Source organism: Alligator sinensis, unplaced genomic scaffold (genome assembly GCF_000455745.1).
Source record: "Alligator sinensis unplaced genomic scaffold, ASM45574v1 scaffold434_1, whole genome shotgun sequence".
In the NCBI taxonomy this organism is placed as follows: Eukaryota; Metazoa; Chordata; order Crocodylia; family Alligatoridae; genus Alligator; species Alligator sinensis.
In genome coordinates, this window is record NW_005841994.1 from 229,145 (window position 1) to 240,920 (window position 11,776).

General features: G+C 48.4%; 1 protein-coding gene across 6 annotated transcripts in view; it reads left to right on the top strand.

The window, feature by feature from the left end:
- GNE (glucosamine (UDP-N-acetyl)-2-epimerase/N-acetylmannosamine kinase) overlaps positions 1-11,776 on the top strand; it is a 99,465-nt gene that overhangs the window by 75,443 nt on the left and 12,246 nt on the right. For all 6 annotated transcript variants that reach the window (XM_025201429.1, XM_025201428.1, XM_025201425.1 and 3 more), the window contains 5 exons: positions 2,891-3,043; positions 3,872-4,084; positions 5,538-5,625; positions 8,655-8,865; positions 10,259-10,388. In XM_025201429.1, the coding sequence (XP_025057214.1) occupies positions 2,891-3,043; positions 3,872-4,084; positions 5,538-5,625; positions 8,655-8,865; positions 10,259-10,388 (795 nt within the window). The remainder of the gene's footprint in view (positions 1-2,890; positions 3,044-3,871; positions 4,085-5,537; positions 5,626-8,654; positions 8,866-10,258; positions 10,389-11,776) is intronic.

The window sequence follows — 11,776 nt, forward strand, 5'->3', positions numbered from 1 at the left end:
TCCATTTCTTCTTTTTATGTAGGATGAATGCTGTAGAAAGTTTTTCGTAGTCTCTTTGTATCCACTGTATATTGTCAGGGAACATGCATGGATTTCTATCTTTTAAGTTGTTGTAGTGTATGACGATTTCCTTCCTGAGTTGGTCTCTTTTGGAGTAGAGTAGGTGAAGTAGATGATTTCTAATTTTCTCTGAAGTTCTTCTGCATAGCTGTGCAGCATATTTGGAGTTGTGTGTAGTAGTCAGAGGACTGTAGATGTTTATATTACATTTCTGGAGGTGCAGCTGTAAGATCCTGGGATGCTGATGGCTCTGTTGGGTGTAGTAATAGTGGGGGTGGTGGAGATGTGTTGGCAGGTTTTTCATTTCTTGTCCTGGCATTTAGGAGTTCTGCATTTTCGCGGGGAGTGACTGTGGGCTGTCCCTCAGTATTCAGTATGGGTCCCATAGTGGAACCCATTTTTTTTTTTCTTGTTCCCTGTGTATCTATCTATAGAAGGACTTTTTGTTGTCCTTTATTTCGGTTGCCAGCTTGATCTCCATGCCTGCCTTGGCTTTCCGTGTCTCGTATCTGCAGACCCTGGTGATATAAGTGTATTCCTCTCTGGTTGCTGAACCATTCTTCCATAGCTTGTATGCTTCTTTTTTCTTTTTCAATAGTTCCCTAATGTCCCTGTTGAGCCAAGTGGGTTTCTTGACTCCTTTCCCACTTTTTGTCCACTGGGGATGGCCTGTTTCTGAGCAGTGAGAATTGCCTCCTTAAAGAAGCACCACTGTTCCTGAATTCCCAAATAATCCAGTCACTGGTCGCAGATGACCTCTCCAACTAGCCTCCTGAGTTTGCCAAAGTCTGCCTTTATGAAGTCTAGGACTTCTTCTGTTCTGCTGACTGATTTCCCAGCCTTGCAGTGGATGGTGAACCTAACCAGGTCGTGATCGCTGTCACCCAGGGCACCTCCAAACATTAGGTCACCTATTGCATCCTCCCCTTTGTTCAGCACTAGGTCCAGAATAGCCTTACCCTTAGTGCCGGCCCTTCCACAACCTGTGTCAGGAACAACACAACCTGTTGTTGCCAAGAAGTTAGCTGACCTGCTGGAGCTGGCCGAATTGTCCTCCCAACAAATGTCAAGGTAGTTGTAGTCACCCATGACAGTCATGTCTCTAGCACTATGTGCCTCAGTCAGTTCCCCATAGAATGCCTGATCACTCTCTTTTTGGGAGGGAGGCCTGGAGTAGACTCCTACCATCAGGTCTCCCTTTCCTGATCCCCCTTGTATCCTGACCCAGAGGGTTTCAAGGGACCCTTCCCTACAATCAAACATGACCTGCAGGGAGGGGTATCACTCTTGCACATGGAGGGCCAAACCTCCTCCCTTCTTCCCAGCCTGATCCTTCCTATAGAACCTATACCCCTCAGTATTCACTGTCCAGTCTTGTGTGTTGCCCCACCAGGTCTCTGTCAACCCAATCAGATCAAATTCCTCGTCTACCCAAAGGAGTGCCAGTTCCTCCTGCTTATTTTCCATGCTTCTGGCATTCCCATAAAGACACCTGAGTTCTCCCCTAGCTTCCTTAGGTTTTCTGTCATGCTGCCAGCATCTCAAGATATCAGTACTTATCTGGATGTCCATTGCTTGAACGCCCTCCACTGTGTCATGGCTATAGCATTTGTGTACAGCACTGGAACTTTCTCCCCAGCCCCTGGACATGCCTAGTTTAAAATCCTCCTCAACAAATTGGTGATTCTTGTACCGAAGGACTTCTTCCCTCTGCTTGTGAGATGAATAACGTCCCTTGTGTGTAGACCACTGGCAGAGAACGGCCTATCAAGGTCGAGGTATCCAAAGCCTACATGGTGACACCATCTCCTAAGCCTTCAGTTGACCTCCTCAGTGTACTCCTCCCTCCGGCCACGGCCTCTGTCTGGGAGGATTGAGGAGAAGACCACTTGTGCTCCTAGTTCCTTGAGCTTTGCCCCCATGGTCTTGTAGTCTCTCATGATTCTCCTGGAGCTGTTTCTCACCATGTCGTTGGTGCCCATGTGAACAAGGAACATGGGGCAGTGGTCACTAGGACGGGCCGGTTTAGGGTTTCTCATCATAATATCTCTGATCCTGGCTCCTGGAAGACAGCAGACCTCTCGAGCAAAGGGGTCTGGATGACAAATGGCTTCTTCTGTGCACCGCAGCAGGAGTCCCCCATGATGATCAACCTTCTTTGTTTCCTTGCTGGAGTCGGCTGATCCTGTCCTGTCTTCAGTGCAGAGGACATGGAAGTAGTCTAGTCCTTTTCAGAATAAACTAACCTGTTTCGCTTTATAACAAGTGCAGTAAAGTATAATTCATAACAAATGCATGGTTTCCACTCTCATTTATACAAAAGTGTCGGGGGGGGGGGCAGAATCCAGAATCTCCTCCTAGAGATCCTGAGAAAACTCAAATACCATATTTACCTGAATCCAAGTTGACTTCAAATTTAAGATGACCATCCTAAAAATTAGATTCTGTACATGAAAATGTATGAATTTGTTATAATTTTCCATGCATGTTTTTGAGGATTGTTTTAAATTACGCCCCCCCTCCCCCCACCACTGTACCTGGAAAAGCAGGGGGGATGGTGCAGGCAGTAAGACCCTTGCTCCCACTGCCTACCCTCCTGTCCCTTGCCCCTTCCCATGCCTGTATTGGTCCCTGCCACCTGTCCCCTCTGCCACTTGTCCCCACCTGGTCCCTTCTCTGAATTTCAGTTCCATAGCCTCTATTGTTGCCTTGAAATTCATGGTGTTAGAAATCAGATTTGCTATCTAAGAGGTACTCACACGGCTGATTTTAGAGCCATCTCCCACCAGCCACTAATAAAACAATCTCTTTTTGTGCTCCCTTTAAACAGGTGAAGATGTAAAACCAAGAGACTATATTGTTGCTCTGCAACACCCTGTGACCACTGATATTAAACATTCCATAAAGATGTTTGAATTAACATTGGATGCACTTATCTCCTTTAACAAGAGGACACTCGTTCTGTTCCCAAACATTGATGCAGGTGAGTGAAGCAAGTCCTTCTTATTGTGGTTCTTCATTAAAACAAGAATTGCTCTCTGAGTTTAAAAGAATTCTATGTGGACTTCTTTCACTATTTTTCATTTTGCAACCTCTTTTGATCTGCTTTTATCCTTCTTCACTCCAGCTTCTCAGTCAGGCTTCCTTTCCTCGTGCTACATTGCTATGTGGCGATATCTCTGTAATCTGAGCATCCGGTCAGAATTTGCTGAAACTGCCAGGTCTGACTCAAGCAAGAACACCCAGCATTTCAGCTTACTGTGGGAATTAAATGGAAAACCATACAACCTATAGGGGGAGGGAAGAAGAAGCAGTTAGTTCTTCTGCTTGTGTGCTGGCTCTAAAAAAATGTTTAATGTTCCCCAATGGTTTTAGAACCCCACTTTCTGCTCAGTGCCACATTGATGGGTCACATGGAGATGGGAAGAGAGAGCAGATTGGAACAGGTATATGGAGCTGGTAGGGGCAATAGCAGTCGTGTCCCTCATACCATACTTCTGTGTTGGGCAGGACAGCTGTTATCATCTAATTGCTATAGATCAGTGGTTTTCAACCTTTTTTCATGTGTGGACCCCTAAAAAATTTTGAATGGAAGTGTGAACCTGTTTGAATTGTAAGTATGAGTCTTCACCTACTTCTGATTGATCATAGTCCTCTTTTGTGGATCCCTTAGGCACAGTATGCAGACTTCCAGGGGTCTGAGGACCACAGATTGAAAACCACTGCTGTAGACCCAATTGTTATTCCAGCAATACATTACAATTCAGCTAAATGCTAGTGTTTTGTTCTCAATTGTTGGCTTTTCCCATAGGAAGCAAAGAGATGGTTCGAGTTATGAGGAAGAAGGGCATTGAGCATCATCCCAATTTTCGAGCAGTAAAGCACGTTCCATTTGACCAGTTCATCCTATTAGTGGCTCATGCTGGCTGCATGATTGGTAACAGCAGCTGTGGTGTTCGAGAGGTGGGAGCATTTGGTACCCCTGTTATCAATCTAGGAACACGTCAGACAGGAAGAGAAACAGGTATGAATTTATTGCTGTGTCATTCAGTCATTTTAAAATTTAAGTACAAATTTACAAGCACATCAGTATATTTTTTTACCAGGAATCATTACATCAGGACAAATTTTGATCTACCTGTGCAGGTTCATTGATCTATTTGTACTGTAATGCTGACAGTGCTACCATGTTTTATTGCAAAGCAAGGCTTTTATTGTCTGATTCAGGGCTGCAGGGGCAACGCGTAGGGGGTGCATGCAGGTATACGTGCACCCCCTAAGTGTGTCAGTGCACCCCCTGCAAAAGGCACCACTGACACTGTCAGCGGCGCCTGTGGGCAGTCGTCGCTCGCCACCCCGCTGCCAACACCACTGGAGGCGTCTGCGGGAGGTCTATGATCACCACTGGCCACTGCCAACGCTGCTGGTAGCGCCTGCAGGTGGTCACCGACCCCTGGTCAGTGCTCGACACCCCCATGCCGCCAACAGTGCCAGCGGTGTCTGCCGGAGCTCCTAGCTTACTGCCGCTGCACTCCCGCTGCCGCCAATGCAGCTGCGCCCCCCCAGCTGCCGGGGGCATGCACCGTTCATGCAGGGCTGTCCAACTTCTAAGTGGCTGGAAGCCATGTGCCACCCAAGCTGCACCACGTGCCACCCAGGCTGCACCATTCCCGTAGTCCATGCTCCCCCACCACTATACCACCCAGGCATAACCTTCCTGCCTCTCTACCCCACTGCACCACATGCCCACATGGCTGGGGACTTGCTCTCCACTGCTTCTGCTATGTGCTGCACTTCCCCACCTCCTGAAGCCGGGATAGGAAGTGGCAGCTTGAGGAGGGAAAGGGAGCCCAGAACTCTAGCTGCTATTGCAGCCAGATTGATAGGGGGAGCAGTGGCAGGGTTAGAGCCCAGGGGCTGTCACTTAACCCCTTGCGGGCCACATGTGGCCTGCAGATCACCAGTTAGACAGTCCTGGTTTAATTAAATATCATCATTCTTCAGTGGCTTCCACTTACCAGAATATACAGCTGCATATTTTTCCTTGATGGGCATAAATATGTGTGGCATACCTAAAACTATACAAACACCCATATTGTCACCACCACTGGCTTATATTCTTGTTGTATCTATGCTGTCCTTATGTGTAGGCATTCTATAGACAGTTGCAAGAATTCCGTTGTCTAGTCCTTCTAGGCCATGGTATGGTACAATAGGAAGTTTACCACTTACTACAGTAGAATCAAGATCAGGCACATACCAAGGTTCCTTTGTAAATGTTGGTGTAGCATCAACCTGTGAAAAGTAAGGTAACACACACACAGAAGTATGGGTGCTGCCTGCAGAAAGATTGCTGTGTCAAAGGTTGACACCTACTCACTAGGAACATATTTGTTTCAAATTTCATTTTTTCTCTAATATAATTTATCACGTAATTGACGCATGCTAGAATCATGTTGCATTTCTAATTATCTAAGGTGAAAATGTTCTTCATGTTCGTGATGCTGATACACAGGACAAAATACTTCAAGCTCTGCATCTGCAGTTTGGCAAACAGTATCCTTGGTAAGTGTACATCCACCCATTTTACTGCTTTGGACCATAAAGCAGCAGAGAAGAAGGCTCTTAGCTCTGGGCTGGGAAATAGACTTCGCTGTAATAGACCTCAGTTTGTCCAAGATTTGCTCAGTGCTTTATGAAAAAGATACTATTTCATATCCTATTACATAAAATAGAAAGGAGTTTGCAAATCTCTCAGTATTGTTGTACAGTGTGCTCAGGAGATGAAATGTTATTTAAATGAGGGTCCCAGGGCTAAAGGTCCACAACTGTCCTTTATATATAGGTATGTACAATACCTCCCAACAAGGCTGTCCAACTGGTGGCCCAGAGGCTGCATGTGGCTTGAGAGAGGCTAACAGCAGACTGGGCTCCTGCCCAGCTGCTACTCCCCTCATTGGTTTTGATGCAGTAGCAGCCAGGGACTCTGAGCCCTCTCCCTTCCTAGTGTCCGCTTCCTGCCCCCACTCCTGGGGGTGGGGTAGCACAGCAGGAGTGGTTTGGGGTGCCCACATTGCATGCACAGTGAGGGAGGGAGCTGGCCTACTTGCACTGTGCATGTGGCAGGGGGAGCTGGGTGACCTATGCTGCATTCATGGCGGTGAGGATCTGGGCTTCCCATGTTCCATGTGCAGTGCTGGGGGGAGCTGGGCTGCCTGTGTTGCATGTGCAACAGGGGGGAGCAGCCCATGCAGCATGCCCAGCCAGAAGCTGCTAGCTAGGTGAGCCTATACACATGGTAAAGGGGAACAAGTCTGCCTGTGCAGTAAGGGGAGGGGAGGGCTGGGGCCCACATAGCAAGCAGCATGCAGCCCCTGGTCTGTGGCCCATGCAACACGTGGCCCCCAACTACCAAGAAGTCAGACAGCCCTACCTTACAAAAATTATCATTATTTGCTGGAGACTTACAAGGATGTGTACTCTAATGCCCAGCAAGTCATACCACGTATAATAGATCTGTACAGACAAGATAGATTTAAGTACAGGAAACCTCTTGACTCTTCATTTCCTTAATTTCAGACCTTGATGCATGCATCTCTTTGTGTGTGTTGCAGCCTTCCCTTGATTTGAAAAAGACAGAAAAAAATACCCAATACATTTTCCACCTCTTGTCCCAAAGTTGAGATAATTCCAAATGTTTGCTACCAAGAGGTGCCCAGCCCTCAGGCTGCCCCAGATTACTAAAGCAAAGTCTGTCATAAGATATGTTAAGTAACTTATGGCAGACTTGCATACACCTGAAACACAGTATTCTTGTGGCAGACACCATGGGTGTCTATGTGCATGCAGTGAGGCTGCTTCAACATGCTGTAATTACAGTGTGTTGGAGAAGACTCGATTAATCGAGTCTGCTGGAGCATGGTAATTACCACACAGCAAGTCGTGTATTAGCATATTACTGCAACAAGTCATGTATTGGCATCCCTACGCTGGAAAATAACCGTGAGGCCACTTTAACTAAAGCTCATTCAATGAGCTCTGCTGCCCTTTTTCAGTGTAGGGACGCTGGTACATGAAATGCTCTGGGCATTTTAATCAGAGTCGCGCTCAGAGCTGCTCTAATTAGTGCCTCCCCACCCACTCCTGGAGCACGTGTATAAATGTCCCATGTCATGATATATTGGATGGGCAATTATTTTGGCTGCTTAAGGAGTTTATGTGAGCTGTCGAGGGCCACAAGGGTAGCCACCCCCTGGTCACCATCTTAGGACTGGAAATTGCACCCCAACCCCTGATCTTTGCCAGCAGAAGTCCCTCCCCTTGGCCCAGAAGTACTTCCCGGGAGGAAGGGGGTGGAGGCTGCCATCTTGGAACCAGAAGAAAAAAAACAAATCATACTAAAAAAAATCAAACATCTACTATAGCTTATTTTGATTTTATTTTTAAGAATATTTTTATCCTGATTTATGTGTATTTGCATAGTGTATCTAGAGGGAATTGCAAAACAGCTCAAAATACAGACCTACTCTTGTGTATTGTGTGGGGGGCGGTAAGGGCATGTATGAGGGTGTGTGGTTGGGAAGCAGGTGTGTGTATGGGGTTTGGCTATGATGAGTGAGGTGGGGGGTGGGTGTGGATGTGGGGTATGTGGTTGGGTTGGGGGCTGTGGAAGAGTGTAGGTGTACAAGGGGTTATGATGGAGGGGTGGGGTGGGGTGTGTGCGTGGATGCGTGCGTGTGTGTGTGTGTGTGTGTGTGTGTGTGTGTGCGTGCACTGTGAGGGAGTTCTTGGAGTCCCTGGAGCTGCATGTGGTGGCAGCAAGCAGGGCCAGCACTGCCTGACCCCATAGCATACATACAGCTCTCCACACTCCCAGTCCCTAGCCATAGGTGGTGGCAGGGTGTGAGGCCAGCCTCACCTGGCCTCATAATACTCAGCTCCTGCACTCCCACCCCAGTCCCCAGCTGCACATAATGGCAGGGTGCGGGACTAGCCCCACCCAGCCCCATAACATGCAGCTACCACCCAAGTCCCTGACCACAAGAGGTGGTAGTGTATGGGGCCAGCCTCAACCAGCCGCCTAGTGCTCCCACCCAAGTCCCCAGCCGCACTTAGTGGCAAGATGTGGGGCCAACTCCACCTGGCTACATAGCACGCAGCTCCTGCACTCTCATCCCTTTCCCCCAACGGGAGTCTCTGGTCCCAGCACAGTGGGGCCATTGCCTGAATTTCCACTCTTGCAGGGAGGCTGGGAATAGCCATGGGGTTGCCAGCAAAAGCCTCTGCCAGGCAGAGGTTTCTTGTCTCTGGCTCCCCCTGGCTCAGGGCTGGGGCGGGTCAGGCCAGGCTGGGGCGGGGCGGGGGGGGGCATTGCTTAGCAACCAGAGCCACACCTCCTGCAAAGATGCACCAGATTGCAGAGGGGCAGCCAAGGGCCAGGGATTGCAGAGGACCCCATGGGCTGGATGGAAGTGCCTGAGGGGTGGAATCCAGCCTGCAGGCTGTATTTTGCCTGATCACGTGATGTAACTTGTGGCTTCTGTTTTATAAGCAGTTTACAGTTTTACTTATGTTGATGGCTTTTGATCTTGCAGTTCAAAAATATATGGGGATGGTAATGCTGTTCCAAGGATTCTGAAGTTTCTCAAATCTATTGATCTTAAAGAACCACTGCAAAAGAAGTTCTGCTTCCCTCCTGTAAAGGAGAGCATCTCACAAGATATTGACCATATCATGGAAACCCAGAGTGCTTTGGCAGTGGATCTAGGTGGAACAAATCTCCGAGTAGCAATAGTCAGTATGAAGGTAATCATCTTACTAGGTTTGTAGGCTGAGTTGTGCTCATAGCTGCATAGGGGGTAGAGGAGGGCAGTACAACACTGCAAGGAACAGCCACTCCAAGTGAGGTAGATCTTGGATGCACCAAAAAAGAACTCCTTCTGCTACTGGGATATGAATTTTGTCACCTCTGTAACCAGTGAAAAACTTCTGTGTCAGTTATCCAAATGTGTTAGTGTTTTGTGGGGTTTGGTCCAGTGGACAGTGACTGTGATCCTTCTTCCAGAGAACAGATACTAGAACAAAAACAGCCATCATCACAGTGGCCATGCTGGAATTCTCTGAGAAATTGAAGGCCGTGGTTCTTAACCTTTATGGACTCGAGGCACCCCTTTGTAACTTATCTTGTGACACTTCACTTATCTCCTCACACAAGGCTGACCACCTTTTTAAAATGTAAAGGCGGGACAAATGCCCGCCTCCCCATCTCCCGCCTCCACTGGCAGCATGGCCAGAGCAGAACCAAGCGATTTGGGGGTGGATATAGGCTGTGGGCTGGGGTTCCATGCCGTGCTGCCCTTCCCTCAGGAGCCCTGTGCTAACTGCTTGCCCCTGCCCACCCAGCAGCAGCAGGGGGCACAACTCCATGCCACCACCACCCCCACTGCTGCTGGGCAGGTAGGGGTGCATAGCTGGCATAGGGCTCCCAGGGGGAGGGCAGCAGGGCGGGGAGCCCCCAGCAGGCAGCCCGCATCTGCTGTTGCCCCACACACCAATTTGGGGGGGCATGTGTCCCCCATGTTCCTCCCAGGGGTGTATGTAGCAGTGGGGAGCCAGACCCACAGCTACCCCCTGGACAAGCCACCCATGGCTCTGTCCCACTCCACACCCTGGCCCCTTGGCTGGGCAACACCCCCAGCTCCTGCCCACTCTCTCCCTCACAATGGGGACCTCGATCTCTCCTCTTCCCATCTCCCATGTCCACTGCCCTCCATAGACTTACCTGCAGGAAGCTGCTCTCCATGCTGCCTGGCTGTATTCCCTGCTATGTGCATGCATGTTAGCACCCACATGCATGTGTTGCTCCCTGCATACTGCTTCTAGCAGCCTCTTGCAGGCTGGAACGCTGCCAGCTAGCAAGGGGAAACCCGCTCTTTCCTTATCCCTGCACAAGGCTGTTAACCCCGGAAGAAATACTGTCGGAAGTCATGCAGCCTGGGACCAAAACTTGACGTTCCCATTCCAGTATTATCCCACCCAATTAGGGACAGGTGGTCACCCTACCTCATACCTCCTGGCACCCTAGAAATACAGACCTGTTTTTAAAGTTAGTGGTGCTGTAACTGAAACACCAAAAGAAATGATTTGTTATGCTGTGCATTAATGTAACAGAACAGGACTAAATGGTTTTCTTTTTTAGGGTGAAATAGTTAAGAAAATTACCCAGCTCAACCCTAAAACTTTTGAAGACAGAATAGAACTGATCGTCAAGATGTGTGTGGAGGCTGCATCAGAAGCTGTAAATCTGAACTGCAGAATTCTGGGAGTGGGTAAGTTAATGAATATTGAATTTTTCTTCTGAGAATTTCAAAACTAAATTAAATCATTGCAAATGAATTAATTTTAAATGTTTTTCAGAATTAATCCTGTGCATTTTTACAGCTCTTGGATTTTACTGATAATTTTATTCCTTCATTTACTAAGTGAAACAGTGGGCTTTTATAAAATTACAAATTATGTAAACATTGGCTGGAGTCAGATCTGTCTGTAAGTATGATCTGTGAAAACTACCCACAAAGTTATGCCAGAGTGTCTCAGTTCTGACCTACAACATCATTTTATTTCCAGTCCTGGTCCTTTCATAAAAAGAAACTGTTTTCTGTGCCAAAAGGTGTGACGTTAGAAAGAAAGAACGTACAGTTCTTTAAGAGGAACAGAGAATTGATTGCTCAGGCGTCCAAACAGCCAGGGCCCCTGCCATAATTAGATTATTATAATAATGATTATAATAATGTTTGAAAAGATTCAGAGCTTCATTTGCATCAATCATTTTCTTGATCATAGCCGCCCACTGGTACCTGGCCTGGGAGACTGCCAGCCACAGAGGAAAGCACCAGGCCTGGCACAGCTCAGGAGCTGTGCAACCCAGTAACATCCCATGCGGGCAGGCTCCACTGAAGAAAAAATAAAAAGCGATGAGGAGCCTGATCTCTTTTTTTTTTTTTTTTTTTTTTCCCCCTCCCTGGAGCCTGCCTGCTTTCCTGAGCCATGTGGGGGCCCAGTGCTTCCCTCTGCGGCTGTGGCACCCCCTGGAACCGCCTGGGCCACGTGCCAGTTGGTGGGTGCTGCCTGGGGGGCGCTGCTGCTCGTGCAGAGGGAAGCACCAGGCCTCCGCGCAACTCAGGGACCACTCGGCCCGCTGGCAGCATTTTACCACCCCCACCCTGCCTCAGCCACTGGAGAGGCAGGTAAGGATCAGGCCCCCACCTTTGTGTACACGCCATGGAGGTTTAGTTCGGTTTAATTCTCCCTTAATTGAAACGGTGGAAACGATGGGTGTTTAAAAACCCGCTGTTTCAATTGAGGGAGAACTAAACTGAATTTAACCCCTGTGGTGTATACAAGCACCCATAGTGCCCATCTTTAAGAAAAGGAAGAAGGCTCTGAGGAATTACAGATTATTTGTTATGATCTTGATACTTGGGAAGATCATGTAATGTCATCAAGGAATCTGCTTTAGGCAGGAAAACAACACCTTGTTGGTGGAAGACAAGGTGATCAGGAAATGCCAACATGGATTCCTCTAGAGCAGGCCTGTCCAACTTCTGAGTGGCTAGGGGCCGCACACAGCCACAGGCCATACAGCAGACAGTGCAGGCCCCCCATCATGTTCTGCTGGGCAGCAGGGCTTCCCCTGCCTGCACAGGCACCCCGCCCC